Below are 23,470 nucleotides of genomic sequence, written 5' to 3'. Positions count from 1 at the left end.
CTCATAATGAGGCCCAATGTGTTTTGTGAAGAACTAGGTAAATTGAAGGGTTTTATGCACAAAATAAGAGTGAAAGACAACTCAGTTCCCATTGTAAAAAAAACGCAGGCCTGTGCCACTAGCTGCCAGGGCTGCAGTGAAAGAAGAACTAGAAAGTATGGAAAGACAAGGACTAATGGAGAGAATTGAAGCATCAGAGTGGGTTTCTCCTTTCGTTGCAGTGCACAAACCCAACGGGAAGTTAAGACTATAGCCCTCATTTCAAGTTTTCCGGTACGGAAACAACGATGCCGGTAAGATCACTGGCACCGTTGTTTCCGGATCGGCAAACTACGAGTTCTGCGGGCGGGTGCCGTCCCAACCGCCTAGTCTGCCCTGGCAGGCTGAACGGCACCCGCTCGCAGACATTCACTGAAACACTGGCACCGTCAATGGCGGTGCCAGTGTTTCAGTGGTCGCTACTACCCTTGGAGTCCTATGGGACTCTATGAGAATGGGGAACAACATAGTTACCGGCGCCTGACTTACTGGCAGCCGGGGTTGTAATACCCTGGTGTTACCGGCAAGCCAGGTGCAGATAACTGTTTACGGGTCCGGCAGGGTTACCGCCAGACCCGTAATGAGGGCCTATGTATCTATCTTATGTTAGTGAATCCATGTGTTATACCTGATAGGCATCCTTTACATAATATTTCAGAGATGTTAGGCACAATCAAATGGACTAAAGTTATGAGTACTTTGGATTCGAATTTTGCACACCACCAAATCATTTTACATTCATCCTCTAGGGGTATCACAGCTTTTATTACCCCAGAGGGCTTATTCCAATGTAGGCAATACCTTTTGGTTTAGTGTCTGCCGCAGCTATTTTTCAGCGTATTATGTACCAACATTTTAACAACATGAAGGGGATTCTGTGCTTTCAGGACGATGTTCTGGTCTATGGAGGAAGTCAAGATGAGTATGATGGAAGATTTAAAAAGGTACTTGATATTTTCATGTACCCAGGATTGACCTTGAGTAAGGAAAAATGCAAGTTTAGTAAGTCGATAATTCAGTATCTAGGTCATGAAATCACTGAACATTTTCCCAGTCCCACAGACAAGGAAAAAGTTGTTTCTTATGTATGCCAAATTTATTCCAGGTCTGCCAGATAAATCCAGTAGCATGAGAGATTTAGTGAAGAAAGTTGTTAAATTCCTATGGAGTAAACAATGTGAACTAGAATTCCCAGAGGTTAAAGTAGCCTTAGCAAAAACCCCACCTTGAGCAATTTTGATCCTAGCAGGACAAGTGTGCTGACGATGGACGCCAGCAATAATGGGTTAGGTGCTGTGTTTTCTCAGAAGCTAGAAGGAGACGAATGCACTGTTGCTTTTTCTTCAAGGGTCTTGAAAATGGGTTATTGGCAATTAAATGGGCAATTGAGAAGTTTTGCTTTTTCTGTGGGGTGTGAAGTTCATATTGAGGTCTGATCACAAATCTTTGATGGAGATTCTCACCACGAAAGGTTTAGATAAAGTATCATCTAGACTCTGCAAGTTGGTGGCGAGTTTGCAGGAGTATAACTGGGAAATCAAGTATCTTCCAGGAGTAAGAAACAAAGCAGCTGATTGCCTTTCAAGGTTGACTAATGTGGTAGAAGATGATGATGAGGAGGAAGATAAAGAAGATAAGATTTTGATTGTCAACCAAGATGTAGTTTTGGAGAGTAAGTGGCGTGAAGCCATGTCAACTGATGCAGTGATGATTGATGTCAAGGAAAGGCTTGAAGTTGGTTTAAAAAGCAATCAAATCAAGAGGTGCGATTCCTGATCCCATTTTACATGTGTTTGATGAGCTACTAGTAAAGGATGGTTTAGTGTTGAGAGGGGACAAGTTCTTTCTGCCAGTAGCAGTTCATAAACAAATTTTAGAGATGGCTCACAAAGGTCATCAAGGAATATCCAAAACAAAACCATTAGTAAGACAGGACTATTGGTGGGCTGGAAGGGATGTGCAAGTTTAGAGGGTGGTTCAAGATTGCACAGAGTGTGAAAGTACTGCCAAAGGTTATGCCACTAGATTAGAACCAATGACTTTGATGTCCATTCCCTCTATGCCGTGGGAACGAGTTGGTTTGGACATTGTTGGACCAGTTAAGTCTCATGGACTACTCAAATATTGTATTGTCGCATTGGGGAGAGATTGCTTGGGTGCAAAATGTGTGTACCAAAGATATAATTACATTTCTCAGTGAAATTCTAGAAGGGAGGTTTATCCCACCACTATTAAAACAGATAACCGTGTTCAACTAATTTCAGAGGAGATGGGTGTATTTTTGAAGTAGAATGTCATAGATCACAAAACCAGTTCAATTGATCACCCTGAAACAAATGGCATTGTCAATAGATTTAATAGGGTGATTAAGGAGAGTATCAGATCTGCTATCTCAGAAGGAGGCGATTTGAGAAAGGCTGCTGAAGGTACAGTTGTGGCTTATAGATGTACACCTCATGCCACTACAGGAGTATCTCCTTTTGAGGTTTTAAGGGAAAAGAAGCCTAACACCAGAGTTTGTCCAGCTTAGTTGGGGAGAGCATGTTTGAAAAATATTGATTTGGCTGTGATCAAGAGCAACATTGGCTAGAAACAAGTGTACAACAAATCCTGTTTTGATGTCAGAAAAGCTATAAAGGAATGTACAATCAAAAGAGGTGATTGGGTGCGAAGAAAACTCCCACATGCCACGATGTAAGGAGATGTGCATTAGTCTAAACCAATGGAAGTGATTGAAAGATTGCATGGTGCTATAAAAGTAGCAGATGGAAGAGTCTGGAATGTTAACCGGGTGTGTAGGTGTTTGAAGAAACATCCTGTTTGGCAGGTTGGGAGAGGAGTGGGTGCTCAGGCTAATGGTGAGAAGAAGGATACAGATTATACTGTTCACAAAGAGAAGGTGCAGTCAAAGGTTAATGATCATAAAGGGAAAGGTCAGTATGTGTGTGGCGCTCATCCTTTACGAGACGACGAGACCGTGGAAGGCCATTGTATCTTAAAGATTATGTAGACTAGCTCTCAACTGTGTCATTTTAAACATTCTGTGAGTTATGTGCACTTGACATATGAATATATATAATTTTGTTTTCCTGTACATGGTTCCTCATTTTGTTTCCTTATATATATTTTAGGATGTTTGTTCCATGGTGTTCTTTACAGGTTTTGTGCATGTTTTTCTCTCTTTCAGGTACTTTGTTTTAATGTTATAAAAAAAGGGAGATGTGTAGCATCTTACTCCCAAAAGAGTGTTTTAGCAAGAATATGTAGAGTACTAGAATGCAATATGGAATTTAGAACTTAGGGGAAAAGATGCAGTTGGTTGTATACATATGTGTGTGTAGGTGTATCAGGTGGCTCTTCTGTATTACTTCAATAAAAGGACTTTTCTGCTTACTGTATAGCAGATCATTTCAGTAGGCTTAGGCTATTTAGGCACGTTTTGGTTTTGCTTATGCAGTGCTGCATGACACTTTCACTAAATTGGAGTGGGTGAAAAAGCACAAGGGTCCTCTTTAAAGAGTTAGGGAGGTGGACAACACACCACTCAGTCCCTTGATGTGTGCAAGTGAGAGATGTGTCATCGACTGACACCTGGGATGAAGAGTGTGGGTAGCTGGGCATCCCTGAGGATAGCTTGTGGGAGAGACACACTCATCTGATTTAATTGGGAAGGAGTAACAGATATTCAGGTATGCGTCGACACACCAGTCAGCGTCCATCTGTTGACACAAGCAGCCAAGACAAGATTTTATTGCGGCCGTGATATTGCAAATTTGTGCAGGTCTCTAAATTGATAAGTGATTCCATTCGGCCAGACACCTGATGAGTGCCGGTTTGGTAGAACGCCAAAACGGTATGTTGAAAAATAAGCTGAGCAAGATTTGCACAGGGAGCAATTTCAAATGGCCCGATGCATTACCACTAGCTTTACTGTGCATGCGAACAGCTGTGCAGGCAAGGACTGGCCTCTCCCCATATGAAATTGTTATGGGGAGACCAGGCGATGTCTGGAATGTGCCCCGTCCAAAACGGCTAAGGGATGTTGAGTATCCATTACTTATTGATTACTGCAAACAGTTGACTCAAAACTTGTGTTTGATTCATCAGCAGGTGCAGGAAGCTCTTCCTGTCAGATATACAGGCCCAGGACATTGTCTGCAGCCAAGTGACTGGACTCTGGTGAAGAATTTTGAAAGAATGTCTTCACTTGCACCGCGCTCGACGGGACCTTTCCAGGTGCTACTGGCCACGGAGACTGCAGTCCGAGTGAATGGCCGAAAACAATGGATCCACGCAACACACACAAAAAGAGTTCCGTTTCCTTTGCCACATGAGAGAGATTGATGATCCTGACATCGAAAGCAAGACAGCTGTACTTGATCAAAAAGATATCACCGCTGAATCCCCATCAGAAGTCCTTCCTAAGCCCGAGAAAGGACCTGGGGAGATTGCAACAAAAATCGAAAGACCAGTGTTGCCTCAACATCACTCATTGCATCACGAATTGGTACTGATCCTGCATCTGGAGATGAGAGTGCATTGTTCATCGATCATACTGTACCTGGAGCTGTAAGTTACAATCTACGTTCATGAAATCGGAAGTGATCAGCTTTTATTTTGCCTTTGTTTCTAGATCACGAATGGAGCAGGGAAAGGAGGCCTAGGGAAAAGGAGTGTACAAGCTGTATCAGTTGAGAGTTCTGACACGCGGTTTCCCGGTGCTACAATTGAAAGTGAAGGTCTTTGCAACCTGGCATGAACAAGCGGGGGCAAATGGTACCGACACTATAAAATTGATACTTGCTCCTGCCTTTTTGGAGCTCTGTGAAGTTACACATCAGCTTGCTGTTATCTTTAAGCAGGCACAAACTTTTTCTGAAATAATCATTATAGACGATGACTATACTCGCTCCTGCTCCTGCCCGCACAAATGCTGTTGATGATATAAAGATTGACATTAAGTCTATTCCAAGAAAGACTTTGTTTAGAAAGAATAACGTGCTTTTGATTATGATACAACTCTGCATTTTGATTACACTGATACCAATGTTTTGGTCCCTGGAGACTATGCATCCCTTAAACTCTCTATTGTCAGCTACCAATGCTCCTACTATGAGCACCCCAGTACATGTGCTCTCTTATACTCTTCCATCACAAGAAGTGAAACATAGAAAAGGATATGATAATAACACTTTAATGCTGATTAGGAATTTGACCCATGCTATCTTGAATAGGTCCAATTGTTGGTTTTCTTCCCATTTACCCCATTTACCCCAGCACGGGGAAAGAGGAATGGGTTGGTATGTACATCATTTGCCGCTTAATACGGCCTGTTATGCATCATTAAGAGCGCTATTTTCCGGGAAATGGAATGATAGTGTCACTGGACAATTTGATGGAACAAATATAAATGAATTTGAAAAATTGGTATAGGAACCGTTGGGTTTTTCCATGTTTACAAGCAGAAGCAAAATAAAAATGGTAATAAGTCCAGTAGATAGGCTCTCAAGGCCTTAACAGTCCCTAATCACTTTTAAAATAGCTCCGGTTGGAAACAAAGATGCTGTGCCTCCCTCTTATACTATTAATCATAGTCCACATTCTGTTCCATTTTGCTTATGGAAAAAGGGTTCCCACCCAGTGGGAACATTTACTAGATGTATGAATACTGCTGTGCTTGAACAAGAAGAGAAGCCATTGTATATCGGAAGTTCTGTCTATTTTGTTTGTGGAGATCAGGCTTACCCATGATTACCTAGAAACTGGAAAGGGACCTGTTATTTAGGGATACTTTTACCTGGTGTATTCCTTGCCAAAACTTCTGAAATAGCAAAAATATCTAGATCTCGGCCACGACGAGATGATACTGCTGGGCAGATTGCTCGGGATATGGCGAAATCATTTATACCATTTTGGGGACAAGCAATAAACTCATGGAATATACGAAAACTGTCCAGGGTGTTAGAGAAAACGATAAATGGAACAACTGATATACTTTATAATATTACACTGGTACAAAAAGCAATTAGACTAGTTGCACTTCAGAATAGAATGGTGCTTGATATTATATTGGCTGATCGTAGAGGTGTATGCAATTTAGTAGGATCAGCGTGCTTATTTGTAAGTGACTCCTCCCCCACGATATTTGAAGCAATTAAGAAATTACATGTCTTAAACTCCGAAATTCATGTCCCCACAGGTGGTTGGAATCTAAATATAAGTTCATGGTTCTGGGAACTGCTACGATCCTGGGGATGGAAACTAATTGCAATCTTGGTTATGATATTTGGGATCCTCATATTTTGCTGTTATTGCATACAATATATATACATCATACATTATCTTTTGTCATACTCTATGGGAATGGGGAACACAGAAGCAGGCACCATTAATAATGGTGCCGGTACTTCCATGATGGTATGCCTACCGTGGCTGCTGTGTCCGGCAGGGTCAGATCTGTTGGGCACAGCGGCTCCAGCAGGCAGACTCGTAGTTTGCCGGTCTGGAAACAACGGTGCCGGTAAGCTTACCGTCACCGTTGTTTCTGGACTGGCAAACTTGTAATGAGGCATCTTGGTCTTTTCACTCCTGAAGCAGCACTTGCTGTGTGCACTGAGGATAGCAGTATTACATGTAGTCAATTGAGGGAATCACACAACTCCCATTCCACTCCCCCCATCACAAGTGACTCTGAGATACATGCTCCATAACAAGGAAAAGCACAGGTGTTGCGCAAACAAACACCTAGATAAACAGAGAACTGCCTTCCAGAATCCAAATGAATCAAGCGATTGATTCATTCGGATGCCGGAAGGCAGTTCTTACTATTGTATTAGTGCAATTGCAGTCTTAATTAAGAATTCAGACTATGAGCTGTATATTGGTTATTTCATCTAATTGATTTTCAGATTGGACACCATTTATCGCCTCAGAGGAAGAGCTACGCTCGAAACACGTGTCAGGCTGTCTAGAAGACACATTAAAATACAGTACAACTGTACTTGTTGGATCTTTTTTGATGTGGCGCAGTTCAACTGTTTACATTATTTCATAAACTCCATAACAAAGTATCCTTACGCGCAGCATCAAACACTAACATAACAGGTTTCTGTTTGTCTAGAAACTCACTGGTTTCTGTGGTGCGAGTTCCTGCAGTGCAGATCTTCCGGCCTTCTCCGCTTTGCTTCAGGGTTCCACCTCCTGCCCCTCAGGCACTCATGGGTCGACTTCTGGCCCCAGGAAAATGAGCACCTTGAGCAATAGAAAAAAGGGCAGCATTCCTGCACAGCTCCCCTTTCACACTTCCTTTGGTTGCACAGAGCCAGCCCCAGCTCCCAGGCCGCTCCTCCCCGAACCACAAGTGTGTTGCACACGGACAGCACCTCGTTGTTCATCTTGGCCTCTCTGCTGCTGCAAATTTACGGCGACTGCTTGTTTCACCATTCCCTACTTTACTCTAATTTGGTGGGGCTTTTTATGCACCTGCAGCCCTTTAACAGGCTGAAGGTGTGAGTTCACAATTAGACTTGCCTGTCCATCATTAAAGGGACATGCCTGACCTCTGCTGCTCTTAGCAGGCCTCTTCTTCGTCCCAGTACCTAAGTGGTAAAAGCAACTAGTCTTCACTGCTCTCGGTTGCTTCTTTTTCATCTCAGTACTTTTTGTAGACATGTGTGAATAACTCAGGGGAGCTGTTTTGTAATACCCAAAAAGGCGTGGTATGGGTTGGTTCGGTCATTATTAGGGAAAGGGGATACCATGTCTCTCCCAAGGGCATCCCACTCCCAGTCCCCACAGACCCTCCACCCAGATGATCCTCCTTCACTTGTCCACGCCCAGGGTCGTGATCCAAGAGCGATGGCCTTTCCCTGGCCACTTGCGCAGACAATCCATGGGGAATAGGAGTGAGTTCCCCCTCAGATTTCTCACAGCTGGTAAAGAACAATGTCAAGTTGTGGTCCAGGCAGAGGAAAGGAAAGGCAGATCCAGAGACGGCACATTTAGAAGTGGGGGTAAATAGGTGGATAGGAAAAATAAGCCCCAGGACAAAGGAGAATTATAATATTGCTGAAAAGAACAAGAAGGGTTAAGACCACAGTAAGGAGCACCTAGGCTAACTGACAACAGAGCAGGAAGCCAGAAATGGAACAAGTGTATTTGAATCCAAGGAGCAACCCCCAGAGAATGTTGAGATACTACTCACCTGGGGAGTGAGGCTTTGCCTAATTTTGCCATTGTTGACATAGTGCTTCCCAGCGTTCATGCACCGGAGATGGGTCACGGTCCTCTGTGCATGCGCACTGTGTGCATTCATGGCAGCAACCACACTATGGCTCCCTTGGATGTGGGGAAGCATTTGCTTTCAGCTTTTTTGCTGTGTCTGCTCTGCCTTCTATGAAGCGTACACTAGCCAGATTATAGGTGAACTGCGAGTCAACAGGCAGGAGAGTGTGACTGGTACACATTAAAACAGCTGAGAACTTGACTATTTGCATTAACATTGAGGTTCTATTAAAACTATAACCTTCTTAAGAGAGTTTACAGAGGTATTTAATATGCATGTATAATACTCACAGGTACAAAGTGGGTAGTTGGAAACCGCTTGACTGCAGAGCGAAACATGAAGTGCCTGGTGGGAGAAGGAGATTGAACAATACGATTCAGTACACAATAATGTAAAAGACTTGGGATTGGCCAAAAATGAAAAACACTTAGCTAATTAGCGATTGTATCATCAATATGTAATGTTCTCTCTTCACTTTGCCAGGCCAGAACTATGTATTCAGACATTTCCTAGAAGACAAGTCGCTGGGGGTTGCATGTTATTTTGTTAACATTAGAGGAGACTGGTCTAAAGTAACTAAAGTAACAAGCTACTGGGAAATGTGCCGAAGACCCCTACCTGACCTTGCTGGATGGTGTGGTCGACAAGGGGACCTGGCACTGTAAAAAGCCATGTGATGCTGGCCCCAGAGGCAGAATCCCAAGGCTACCCCTAAAATGATACAAGGAGAGATACCACATTATTACCATAGACACTCTTGTCCCGTTAAGAGAATCTGGGAGCATCAATTGGGTGGGGACGACCATGTGACCAGATATAGAAATCTGCTGTAAACCCAAAGGGGGGAAAGTGGCGATCATCCACAAGGACCCCATGCTTATACAGCTACGACTCGTTAAGTTAAGGCGGCCCACTGCAAGGGTAGTCCCAGCAAGGGGCAGGTAGAGAGAGGACTTCCCAAGGGGAGGGTTGAGCTGAACTGCACGTGAACCTTAGGGGCGCGGCTTGAAAGCCAAATCCCACCCAGCTACCAAAAGAAACACACCTGTGTTCCTTTACACCAGAAAGATGCTGGGAGGTAAGGCCACATGCTAGAAAAGCTTGTGGCAGAAAGCAGTGGGAATTAATAGGGTGGGATCATTCTGAGCTGGCAGAAGATGTGAATGGAAGGAGATGGAGACAAGGAGTGATAAGGAGCTGGATCTAGAACTGTAGCTGGAACAAGTGCAGGATACCGGAGACTGGAGGAAAGTCCCAGAATGCTGGGGTAAGAAGGAGACAGTAGGATGCAGGGGAGACGGATTAAGAGACCCATCAGGCTGAGAAAAGAAAGAACCAGGAAGCTTAGGTGAGAAAGACCCAGAAGGTTAGGAGAAGATTGGCCCAGAGGGCAGGGAGTACACAGATCCAGAAAGTGTGGGGGGGGGGGCTGGCAAGAATTATCAGACCAGTAGTGAGAACCAGAAAAGGGAAGGAGAATGGCAAAAGAGATCGAGAGTTGGTGGAAGGGTTGCTGAATGAGGAAGAGGAGCAGATACCCATCTAGAAGGATAAGGAGGAGGTGATAGAGGGAAGTGAAAAAGGGGAGTTGTGGAACAACAAGGAGGGGATGGAAGAGGTACCAGAAGAAAGTGAAAAAGTGGATGAACAGCAAAGAGGTGAATGTGACAGAAATAAGTACAAAGAAGCAGGGGAGTATTTGCAAGGAGTAGGAGGGAGATTGTACATCAGGAGAGATGTGGAAGAACAGTGGCATGGAGGAGAAGGTGATGGACACCAAGGGGTGCACCTAGGAGGGGGAGGGATGAGATTGTGGTGAAGCATTCGGGAAGGACAGAAGGTGCACAGACTTTAGTAGTGTGAAACAAGGTGCCCTTTGCCTTTGTTAGAGGGCCACACCTATGGCTTAGTAACACTAACTTTGGCAGCAGGAACCTACCACAACATAGATCTCTCTGGTGCATGCGGTAATGCTTCAATAGATTTTTTTCAGATTACTTTAACAAAAGATCAGCCCTCCCACCACCTCCTTCACGACAGTATATACTACAGAGATATATTTTAAAAATGAATAGAGTGACATGTCCATTCTGACCCTAAACCTCTGCCTAGGTAGCAGTGCTTTCCTGTGAAAATAGGCCCTGGTATGCTTGGAAATGTGACCGACCCAGAGACATGAAACATATGTGACTCTCAACCCTTTCTGTGTGGGTGTAGTTTTCTGTATTGGTGCTATTCATGGGTCCCAGCAAGCCCTCTAGCTCCTGTCAGGCATTAGCATCCACTGTGCTTTCATTGCAGCAAGTCAGGAAAAATAGAAGGAGTCAATGAAAGCAAGCATTGGTATAGGTTTTATCTTCTATTTGTGAAGTCCCCCTCTGATGTCATCATGTGCCTAGAATAGTGACTGTATGCTAAGGTGTAACCCTACACGTGCAGGTGTATCCATCATATGTTAACTGCAATTTTGAATCTCCAAATAATGCATTCCAGTGCCTGTTATAGTCACCCTCTTTAAGGTATAGAGTGTCAAGAGGTACAAATGTGCAAGTGCTGCCTTCAATGCCCCAATAATGTCATCATACCCTTGGTAAGCCACCAAATGTAAGGTATAGTCTTGATGGTGCTGCCATCATATATCAAGTGTAGCCTACCGGCTCCTGCAAAAGGAAAGAAGTCTCTGTAGGATGATACCTAAAGCCCTAAGGAGCCTTCCTTGCACTGCAGAGCATAAAAATCATTTTATCAACATTTATGTTCACTTTCCAGATTATGGGCATGAAAAATCCAAAACTGGTCCTACGCCATAATAAAGTTACCAGATCTGTGAGTTCTCAATTTGACCTCCTTTGCTAAACAACAAATGAAAGGGGTGCTTCTGTGCTGATTAGTATTTATGTTTCAAAATAGTTTAATTTGGAAAAATGGACTCTTTAATTGTAATCAAGTAATTTAAGAGTTAAATTAAGCCATATCACCTCACAACGTGCCTTCGGCAGCTGATCATCACTTTAACTTTTTGCTGGTGGCAACAACAGTTTATGTTTTAAATCGAATGCAGCTCACGCTGCCACCATTTTCTCAGGAACCTTTCTCCTGCTACTTTCCTTAGGTCACAGTAAATTCAGTCGAGTGGATGTTGTGTGCTGTTGAAGAGTGTCACAATAATCTCTGCTCTTTGAATCAGAGTGGTAATGACTAGTAATTTAGTTAACTTTTTTTGAGAGGCGGCCATGCAGTGACCTTCCTACAAATGTGATGCTGTTCCACTATATGCACTTTGAAGAGGGAGACCCAAACTTGACCCTTGTTACATCCATCCACTCGCAGCTCCACTACAGAGAAACAAGAGCTGAACATCGCTTATAGGTCCTTCCTCACCATCAAGGATGTATCGCAGGTGTGAGAGGCACTACACACTCAGACGACCATTCAGACCATACCCGGATAATAGTATTGAAGAGATATAGCTGTCATCGATCGAACAAGTCGACTGACTGCCTCGAAGAACGCTGATGACATCATGACTGGCATCATGACATAGATACAGTAGACATGAAGCACATAGACATCCTGCATGAAGCTACGCAGCCACTTAGACCCCAATACATGGCCGCGGTAGCGGCCATGTAGTTATGGTTAAGTTGGTGTTTCCATAGGAAGAGCACTTTTTGGGCGTCTTATAACTTCGCTCCCCCTGGACGAATCCTCACCAAACTTTGCAATAAAAGTTTATGGCCCACTCTGAATTTCTTTGCAAAGTTTGGTGAGGATTCGTCCAGGGGGGGAAAAGTTATAGGGGGGGTCCCAAAACTTTTTTTTCCCATAGATTGAATGGGAAAAAACTTTGCGCACGGCTACAGCCCGAACCGCTGGACGGATTTACACCAAATTTGTGGCAGGAGCGGCGGCCTGGTCCCGAAAGCGTGCTTTTGCAAATTTGGTGTAAAACCGTCCATTAGTTTTTTTAAAAATGACCAAAATGTAAGGCAAAAAAATTAGTGATATCTGTGTTCGCTTCGCGGACGGACTTCCCTGTTCGCTCCGCGGACAGCACCCCGATTGACCTAGCGGCTTGCGTCATGTCCGCGGACAGCCGACGTGTTCGCTGATTGGGCGGCGTGGTGCGTGAATGCGCGTCAGATTTTCTGTTGCGCGCGCCATCTTGCATTTACGGACGTCCGTGGACATTGCGGTGAAAGTTTGTTCAAAATGTGTATTTAGTAGAGTGTGTTGGTGTGTAGAAGTCTTTTGGGGAGGATGGGGGAGTATGAGATAGGTTCAAAGTTGTATTTTATTTATGTGCTAGACGCTTTTGTTGTGTTCGATTTGTCCATGCACCCACAACCACTGCAGCATATCACACCCATAGTGGCTTTTAACTTTGGGTCAAAAACTAATTTATAAGGAACAATGTTATAAGCTTGTATGGGTGTGATATGCTGCGATGGTTGTGGCTCCTGCATGGTAGATTATACCTATTGTTGTGAACGGTTTTCCTACCAAGTGAAATTTGCCCATGTGTGAATCCAGTCAGCTTGCAGTTGTTTTGCGTACCATCTGCATTGTAACGTAGAAGCATTAGTATTACGTATTTACTATGTGTTTGTATTAGTAACGTGGAGCAATTATCCGAATTGCAGGTAGAACATAATCTACTGTGGTTTTTGTACAAGTTGCTGAAATGGAGCGGATTCACAATTAGGTATTGATATATAGACAAAGCGCTCATTGGGGATTTGTTCTTGTGTCACATTGTTGCAGAGAGTGCATGTATGTTTCCACATGTATGAAATCTGGAAGATTTCATTTATAGGTATGTTTTTGTTTTCCAGTACTAATAGTAAGTACATTAGACATTCTTGTGGATCTTTCTGTGAGTTTATAGTGAATTTCACCATTCCAGCACAGTAGTCCAATTGTCGTCTTATTCCAAAAACACTATACGTGTTGTCAGGATTGTTTGCTGCATTTCTGTGAAGTACTAACATTTGCAAACACAATGGGTCTGTACTGTGTAAGTAAATGTTGTCAACAATTGGTGGTAATTGAAATAGAATATTCATTGCTACATTTGCGTAGCAACTTACACCAACTATATTTGAGAATTTAAATGGTCCAGGTAGTTCTGTATCTAACTGCTTTTTTTGGAGTTTGTCTTCCTTCTTTAAAGAAGTACCTGGTTTACTTTCCCTAATTGATTCTTTTTTGCTTGTGGTACTTGATGAAGTTTTAGTTTCTTTTAGTCTCTTTGGAGGATTTGCAGTGACATCCTGTTGCATTTCTGTTTGCTTTAGTTTTCTTTTAGAAAATTTTCCTTTTTGTGGAACAGGATATGTTTGTAGATGGGGGGTGTATAGTGAACGAAGTCTATTGTATTCTAAAATGCAAGGAATATCAGCGTTTACTTTACTTGCATGACGTAGGCATGACAGTGCTACGTAGCTCATGCCTTCTTTAAAGACTGTGTTACCAATGTCTATCATTGCTTTGTCTAGAGTAAGACCTTGTGATTTATGAATGGTGACTGAGTATGCAAGAGTTAGAGAAAATTGTTCTCTGCGTACATACATGCCTTTGAAGAGAAGGAATTGAGCTGTTGAGCGTCCTACTCTTTTTACTTCTGAAAGTTTGTCAAAGAGAATATTGACAAACTGAATTTTGTTGTCACGTGGGTATGTTTGAAAGCCAACAACTGTACCCAGTGCTCCATTAACTAGTCCTTGGTCCACGTCAAGGTTACGTTTAAGCATTACTCTGCAATTTAAGGATAATTTTAATATCTTTTCCAAGCCTGCTGTGTTTGAGATTCATTTTTCTAAACTATTTAGTCTTGCTGTGGCTTGGTCACACATGGGTAGTGTCATTCCATGTACATCTAGTTTGTCTGTGGCGCTAATTTCCATAATTGGTTGCATTTCTTTGCTTAACATTATTTAATTGAATTTGAAACAGCTTGCAAGAGTTGGAATTAAGGCCATTCAATTGACATTTTTCTGGGCTAATTGTTCCATAACATGTGTAGCACATGCATTATCACCATAAAGTGCATGAATGTGCCGGGTTTCCAATATTGCTTCTGCTTCTCTAGAAAGTATACCAACTCTGATACTTTTTAAGATGTTGGCATAAGTGAGATCTGCAGATTGGCACATGTTTTCTGTTAATTCTCTGTATTGGAAATGTTGCCAAAGGTTGACATTTCCAATGCTGCCAACAGTTTTACGGCATAGTTTGTGTCCTAATGTTTTAAAAATAGGCTCACCTTTTACAGGTGTCAATTGAAGAAGATCTCCGAAAACAATGATGTGTTTTCCTGCAAATAGCTCTTCATAGTTTGTTTTGAGTACTTCTCGTAATCTGAGGTGAATCAAAGCCAACATTAGGTTGGACACCATGCTCACTTCATCTATTAGTAGCATTTTCATTTGTTTCAATACTCTGCGTACTTCCATTGCAGCTTCTGCAGAAAGTTTGTAATAATCTAACTTGTTTTGGTGTTCTACTGGCAGGAGTAGTAATCAGTGTAAAGTGACACCACCTATGTTGTAGGCAGCTAAACCTGTGGGGGCAGTGACAACAGCTGACAGTTTGTTGTTTGTCAATTGTTGAAGGAACTTACTGATGATTTTGATTAGGAATGTTTTGCCAGAACCAGCTTCACCAATGACATACAATAGTATAGGTTTGTAATTTTGGCAGGTGCATTCTTTGTTTCATGTTGCACACCATGTGCAATTTCTTTTGTTATTTCTTGAAAAATGCTACGTTGCTCTTTGTTTAGTTTTGATTGTAGTGTAGTTAAGTCTTCTTTATCTTCATAGTGACACATGGTGTTTTCTACTTCTATCATAGCTAACTCTGCCTCATTTGTTATTAGTGATTCTCCCAGTGGTTCTTGGCTTCCTGTGACAGAAGGTTGACTACTGTCAGGAGTGTCCTTATCTAGTTGGGCCTGGAGTTCCTTTTCGTGTTGCTGTTCATTGTGCAACATTGTTTTGTACTGTGCAAAGTTTACATCAGTTATACTGCTTTCATTGGCTTTGAAAGAGTCTTCATATGAGTCATAGATATCTAGTATTTCTTCTTCTTTTCTCCATGGTTTGAAGAGTTGTAGCAGGGACATGTAATATATTTCTTTATGTTGAGGAGTCTTTAATGACAATTTGATATGATTAATTAAATTTGGTTTGGTGAGTTTTACTAAGCTGCCATCACAGTTTGTCACTTTGTATTTACGGTTTTGCTCATCAGGTTTTATATTATTTTTGTATGTGTAGTTTTGGGCTATGTGGTATAGACACATGGTTTCCAAAGTGGTACTCCTGTTTGGGTACTATGTGTCCAATAAATTGTTTTTTAAAATGTCTTGGCTGTTGGGATCATGTTTGGCTATTGCTTGTATATCTTCGTGTTATTTTAGAACTCTTTTTCTAGATTTAGCTGGACCAAGACTTAGCCATACTATATTTGCAGATTTACCATACAATGCAGTACCAGTTAATCGATCAGCTGCTTCATAGGATCCACATTCTCTATGGGACAGCATTATAAGCTGTATAATTTCTGAGACACTGTTTTATCTGATGACAGGTCATTCCAGAGGTCTTGGAGCTCTGTCTTTTCTGATTTGGTTAAGTATGCTGTGACATATCGTGCAACTGCAGTAGAATTGTCTGCAATGTACTGCACATCTATGTTTGCATTCCACAAGTGGGCAATGATTGCATTGTAATCATTGATATATTTTTCTTCTTCTTTTCTTTTTATGCAATATGTATTTGTAGGTGACTTACCTTTAACACTATGTCTAACTGAAGACATGAGGTTTTCACTTGACCTGTATTTGTAACTGGTTTAGGGAAACCAAATCGGCATTTGCTATAGTATTTCCCTTTGTTTTTGTATTTGCGACGACAATATTTGCCACATTTGTGTCTTTGGAATTGTAAGATTTTTGCATGAAGATCACTATTTGTGGATTCTGATTGAATTTCACAAGTGACATATTTTTCAATAAACTGTAAAACAGTGGCATCACTGTCTTGACCAAATTTAGGAGCATCTTTAATCCATAAAAGCATGTGGACATGTGGCGCTCCTCTGGCTTGGTATTCTTTTCTCCAAAAGAAGTGTTGCACTTCTCCAAGGGGAGGAACAGTTTTATTACAAATAAAATGTAGCATAGCAATGAAGCGATGGTGACAATATCTAGAAACATTAACAGGATCCTGAGAACAAAGTTCTCCAGGTGTTAGTATATCTATGTTTGTTTTGTTTTTGTTTGATATGCGTAGGAAAGCATGTAAATCTTCCCATGCATATTCTGCGCAACTTAATGTAACAAACCAAGTGGGTGGGCCAAGGTTTCTGATCATACAAGGTATATCTCCATGGCGTCGAAACCAGTACTCTTTAGTACCTTGCATATTTGCTAATAGATTTGTAAGATTTGTCTGTAAAACCTCATCTTTTTGTTGAACTTTTTGTAATAATTGTGTGGCTGTCATATTTTGAAAGTGTGATCCTGATTTTAATATGTATGCAACTCCGTAACATAACATTGCTAGTTCACTTTCAAAGAGTAGGTGGAATATGTATTCCACATTTTGTCGAAATCTGGGCTCTTCAGAATACATTCGTAATGAGCGATATTCTGATGCTGATATTTGAACAGGTCTATCATCGTATCTTCCTCCTTTGCCAGTAGGAAACAGTAGAGTAAAAGCATGTGCTTCTATACTTTTTTCTCATATGCTGATTGGTGATCCTTTTGTTTGACGCATTTTGTATGTTTCCAGTGCATCTTCTATGGTGTCATTAGAGTGCAATGGGTAAATTGTATGATGGTCTAAAGTGTTTGCTATTGTAGCAGGATCTAGGAGCTCAAATTGACCAGTTTCTTGTGTCTCTTGAATTATTTCAGTTGTATCTTTCAAGTTTTCTTCGATATTAATTTCTTTGTAATAATCATTATTCTCTTTGAGATATTGCAGGGCTTCTCTAACTTTATGTAAATCTACCAGTTGTTGCCAAATGTTTTTGTCTTTTGTAGGTACTCCATTTACCAAGATAATTAAAGATTGTTGCATTGGACGTTGCACTCCTAGAGTGTGCACATTTTCTTTTAGATCTAATGGTAAATACACTACTTTTCCACGAGTACCTTTCACTAATTCAGAGGGAGGTAATTTTGCAGTTTTTGATTGAAGGCGTATTATTGCTTGAAATGCTGTTTGAATTATGATGCTCTCATATAAATTAAGTTGCTGAAGGAGTTTTGGTAGTGGATGTAATTCCAAGTTATTTGAGATAGCACGTGAAGGAGTTTGGTTGTTGTCAAATTTGGTAGTGCAGTAACTGCAAAGTATTATGGGTCAGTTATTTCGTATTTGTTTTCTGCTATAAGGTAGACAGCTAATTCAAACCATTTAGAATCTTCATTGTATTCTATTTTGTATGAAAGGTCTATAGTTTTTGTGTTACTTTTATAACACGTTCTGCGGCAACATACACTCACATGGTTTGGTGCTTCAGCTGAAGTGCTTTGAAATTTTAGTATTTCTTTTTTGTGTGTAGTGAAATGTTGCCATGTGCAGATTTGTTACGAAGTTGGTTGACAGCTATTTCATCTTGTAAGTGGGTTTCATTTCCAAAATATTTTTTCTGTATATACTCGATTTCTTCTAGTAGGTCTTTTGGTGTACCATGTAGAAGAATGTTATTTAAATTGGCTAGTGCTAAAGCAGGACTTTTTGCATAATACAGTTTATAAACTAGATTTCTTACACTTGCATGATGTGTTGATATCCTTTTGATATCATGGAAGCTTATTTTGCAAGTAGCTCCTGATATGCAGGCCAACGAATGTCCTTGAAGTCCTGCGTGCTTGCGTGCTGGACAAGCATCCATAATTTGCAGTATTTTAATTTTGATTTTGTCTTTGCTTTTCACATATTGATTGAGGAAAAGGCGTAAAGATTGGAACATTTTTTTGGGAATGTTACACATTGACGTGCATGGCCATGTGTAAATTAGATGTTCTGATTCAGTCGAATGGAGGGGTAAATCTAAGTTTTCAGGGCATATTTTTGTAAGGAGTACTTCTTGTTCCATTATGGTATTATTAACATTTTCATAACCTCGACCACTGCTATGTATGGCAATTGTATTTGTTTGCTTATGTTTGTATGCTTCTTCATTAAAGTATGGTTCTGTGCTTGTAGTGTGACTCCATTCACCTCCACAGATATTTAAGAAGTTATTTCTGTTCACATTTCGTTTATTGAGAAGTCTTTTTTGAGGTTTAGTTATTAGTTTTGTTAGTGGTTTAATTCTGTTTAACACAACAATAAATAAGTTTCTTTTGAGAAGAATTGCATTGTCTATCAACGCTTCTAAGATTACTTTCCTACGATAGGTTTGAAGTGTTGAACATGGTTTCTCTCCTGTTTTTATCAGATTTTGAAGGACTTTGTGATGGAACATTTTGGCTAATATACTTTTCTTGGTATGCTTACTTTGTACTATATGAAGATTTATAGAAGACGTTTTATTTGTAGTGATAGTTGATTTTCTGTTAATAGTTTTTTGGGTGTTTTTACTTTGTGATAGAGGAGGCAAAGTTTTTGCACTAGAAACTTCTTCTGTTTCACAACCTGACTGTATTAGCTGTTGTGTTTCAACGTTTTTTACAAATTCTGCTATAGATGGGTGTTTATGTTGGAGACTTTTCTTTTCATTTGCTCTACTTCTGCATCCTTTTCTATAGAGTTGCTTTTTGGTGGGCATTCTGTAGCGTCTCTTGAAAAAAATACAGAAGGTATGGGTTAGGGTTTTCTGCAATGCATGTGTGTTGTGTGCATGATTGTTTGAGTAAGATGATAAAGATATATGTAATGGTGTGTGATTGTGAATTGGGAAGTTGAACTACCAGGGATGGGTATTCTTCAATTAATGTGTTACTAAACTGGGGTTCAGATGACAGAAAAAAGTAAGCCGGTGGTGTGGAGAAGAATAAATAATATAGGTAAAGCTATACAATTAAAACAGTTGTTTGTTCTACAACATCTACATTCTAGCGGCTGAGTTGGGTAATTTGTGTGCTGAAAAATAGGAATTTGAGGGCCATTCTGACAGGAGATCACTGTTTAAGACGGGGGGATTTTTGGTCAGAATGGTGCAGAATCTCTATATATAGGCACAGAAATACCATGTATGTACCGTACAGTGCGTGTGAGTTATAAATCAAATATTATGGTAACAATCTACTTACTTTTTTTTCAAAAATGAGTAGTTTGCTTCTTAGTTGTTCTTTGTAAATCAAAATCAGCTGCTTCTATTCAGGAGAATGGGCTTCACTGCAATTGTAAAAGAAAGAAATGAGTAATTTGGTTGCTATAGAGCACTGTTTTCATTTTAGACATAGATTTTTTTGAATTGAAATGCTCAGCGTCTTCCTGAAAACCATTAAAACTATATTATGACTAAGAGTAGGAAAGAAAATATCTTTACTATGGTTTGTGGAATTCATAATCTACCAACGTATACCACTATTCTTGTAACTAAGCTTTTCCACGTAATAGTGAGTCATTGTCATAGCCTGCTTTTGCATGTAACAGTGAGTGAATGTCATAGTCTGCTTGTCCTATATAAATGTATGTAAGTACTTTTATAAACGAAAAAAATTAAAACCAATTATGTGTTTGTACAAATATTATTGTTTGAGATTTGATCATAGAGTGTGTATGTTATTTTGTGTGATTATATGTCGTGTATATATTTTATTTCGAAAATGTTAGTTTAATAGTACTTGCATGTGTGTGTGTATGAAGAAATTAAACAATATAAAGGTTTGTAAGTGACAGGTCATTTTAGGACAATGAAACAATGATCGTCCATTCATTTTTCAGATTATAGAAGGTAAAAGTCTGTTAGAAAATGTGTTCATGTACTGTGTAGAAAATATGCATACCTGTACTTTCTGTTCATGTATATGGATATGGACCAAGCAGCAAGTAGAAATATTGGAGATTTGTATAGTATTTCTCGTAGATCGTGGTTGTCAATGGTATGAGACTTGTACTCCGAGAGATACACCGTACATTTGTAGTGCTGATCTATGATGATGCAGTTACATGTAGAGTTATTGCATTTGATTGGTGGATGGTCATGTGATTGCTTAGCTACATCCAATGAGGGAAGAAGGCTGTACATGTTACGATATGTTCGCGGACATGGCGGTAGTTCTAGGACACCGCGTATTACATCCGGGGAATTTGCGGGGGGTTATGGAAATGTGATTAGATGAAGCAAGGGATTGGTCAGTAAAGTTTTGTGAGTGTGTTGTGCTAGGAGAGGTTTTCTCAGATATTGTTTTTGCAGAGAAAGGAACAGATAGCTATGGCTGCACAGATTGTATGGATTTTGAGAGACTCGTGGATTCATTGGTTGAAGGTGCATGCAGAAAACTGTGGAGTATCTATAGATCTTGCATTCCCACATGTGGAAGTGCACTGGCATGGAGTGCGTGGAATGAAGTGGTTGGACTTGCTACCTCTCTGTGCAACTTTGAAGATAGAGGAACATCCAGACATAATTGTAATTCATTGTGGAGGGAACAGTTTAGGACATGTGTCTGGAATTTCTTTGCAATTTGCAATGAAAGAAGGACTTCAGAAGATAATGGATATGCTTCCAAACTCTAAAATAATTTTTTCACGGATTCCGCAGAGACAAGTGTGGCTTCGTTCTTTCTCATGTGGTCCACAAATGGAGAAAGCAAGGCGTAATGTTAATAAGGCTGTTTGTGCCTTCCTAAGAGATTTTCGCATGTACTCTTTTAACAATGAAAATATTTTGTTTCGTAGTGCATACATTTTTCGCAAAGATGGAGTCCTCTTACTTATGCTGGCAATCAGATTTTTCTGAGAAATGTACAAAATGCATTGCAACCTTTTTTAGAAATACAGCATTCGTTTTGAAGTACGTCTTACGTAGTTAAAATGTTTTACATTCAAACACCTCCCAAAGGCTCTTTTCAGAGCCACCACTTCCTGTTAGAGAAAAATGCATTGGTTTCAATAGGGTAGCAATGCAATTGTTTTTCTGTTTGCGGACCGTCCGCTGACTTTCACGAAATGGAAATGGCTATGCTTTATGTATCTTCACTTCTATTTATTAACTGTGAAAGGCGGCTCTGAAAAGAGCCTTATTTTTTTTTTGATTTTTGTTATTTTGTATTTTTTTTGTTCTTTTTTATACACGACACACTAGGAGAGGAGGGAAAGGAGGGTAAAGGGAGGGGGGCACCAACCACAGGGATAAGAAAGGGCAAGCTGAGAGAGGAAGATGTAGAGTGGGTTTTGTTTGGGTAGTGAGCAGGTCTTCTGGTGCTCTGAGACGATCGTCTCAAAAGCACTCCGAAGTCGTTCCCCCCTGCAGCGTACTGTGTCACAGTACACACATACAACTGTGACCCTCGAAAGGTAAGGGTCATCAGAATTCTGTATGGCCCGTGAGGCAGCTTGATGAAGACGCTGTCCCACAGAGGTGTTCCTTGTGGTGACAGGATCAGGAACAGAGGATGAAGTAGAGGCAATCAACCTACTACGGTTCTCGCAAGGTACAACCTTGCGAATGGCCCCAGTGTGGAATGAGCGCAGGTGTCGCTTCATGGTAGTGGTCCCAAAGCTATACGAGCCATGCTTCCCGTGACTGAGTACCATTTTGCACTCATTACAGGTGACACGGTTCGCATGAGACTTAGAACCGTTTCCATGAACGGTAAACAATCGCCACACCCAAGATTCACGCCGAGGGCGGGTAGTAGGGATTCCCTCTACCTCATTCTCGTCATCCTCTTCTTCCTCCTCTGTATCCTCACTCCTTTTCCCCTCTTCAGGCCCTTGGGGAAATGGTGGTGGTGGAGGGGGTGCGGGTGGTGCTGAGGCAGATGTAGCACCATCTGGTAATAGTCGAGCCATGGATGTCATAGGCTTGGAGATGGAAATCTCAAAATCTGCAAAGTATGCAGCAAAATGCAGTGTGCTCTGTGGATTAGTCAGAAACACAATGCGAATGCACTCTAGGGCGTGGTCTTATATCGGGGTGCTTGTGCACGGGTCACAGACATGCGCGCCGTCCGCAAGACAGATCGAATATCAAAAAAGGTTCAAAAAGTCACAAAAACTATGTGGTAAGTTAGGATTAGTATGTGGGATTTGTGGTATGGTGATTTTTTAATGAGAAATATTGTGGATTACTTGAAAATGTACTTTTAAACTGGTCGGGGACACAAACAGTGTCCGCATTTAGAGCACGAGATGAGCGTGGGCGCGCTCACATGATTGTTTTGTGAGCATGTTCGCTAAGGTAGCGGTCGTCCGCAGGACACCCAATGCACGGACATTGTTTTGCACATGCGTGTTGATGTTCTGCGGACAGTGTTCGGGTCCTGAACTAATTAAAAGTGTATCACATGTAAAACGAACAGTTATGGACAGTCGTTTGTTCTTAGCACAGTTTAATTTATTTGCTAATAATACGACAAACATAGCGTTTCAAGCACACCTCCATTTTTGTTTATTAACGAACAATTCAGGACACCACGAGTGTTCTTAGAACAGTTTCTGTTTGCTATCGAACACTACGAATAGGCATAGTGTTCTTAAGGACACCCCCATTTTCGTTTATTTACGAACATTTCAGGACACTACGAGTGTTCTTAGAACATTTCAACTTGCATGAGAACATTACAGACAGATGTAGTGTCCTCAGGACAGTCACATTTTCGTTTCTTTACGAACATTTCCGAACAACCGCGGTGTCCGTGGACACCTAAATTGGTTTTATCACAAGGAACTGAAAGTAATTACAACACAATATAAGAAAAGTAACTTTATTTCATATATATATATACAATTATGACTGGGAAGGTGGGGCAGAAACAGAAACAAAAACAGGAGAATTAGGGATTTCTAGATAACTGGGATCAGGTGAAGAAGGGAAGGAAAGCTCATCGAAACGCTTTGGTCCATAGACAGGGTTTGCGGTTAACTGCGTGGGATAGGGTGAGGGGGGACAAGTGCAGGTTGGACAATGGTGTGCTGTTGGGGGTTTCACATAATTTTCCACCAAGTTTTTCAA

The 23,470-nt window shown here is 41.0% G+C and overlaps 1 protein-coding gene across 1 annotated transcript in view; it reads right to left on the bottom strand.

Annotated features, from left to right (window-relative positions):
* STPG4 (sperm-tail PG-rich repeat containing 4) overlaps positions 1 to 23,470 on the bottom strand; it is a 384,338-nt gene that overhangs the window by 41,458 nt on the left and 319,410 nt on the right. Inside the window, exon 5 of the mRNA XM_069608424.1 lies at positions 8,614 to 8,668. Coding sequence (XP_069464525.1) covers positions 8,614 to 8,668 — 55 coding nt within the window. The remainder of the gene's footprint in view (positions 1 to 8,613; positions 8,669 to 23,470) is intronic.

This window comes from Ambystoma mexicanum, chromosome 4q, assembly GCF_040938575.1.
Source record: "Ambystoma mexicanum isolate Mex_15411 chromosome 4q, UKY_AmexF1_1, whole genome shotgun sequence".
Lineage (NCBI taxonomy): Eukaryota > Metazoa > Chordata > Amphibia > Caudata > Ambystomatidae > Ambystoma > Ambystoma mexicanum.
The sequence above is the reverse complement of the archived record's forward strand: the minus strand, read 5'-3'. Positions and strand labels throughout refer to the sequence as shown.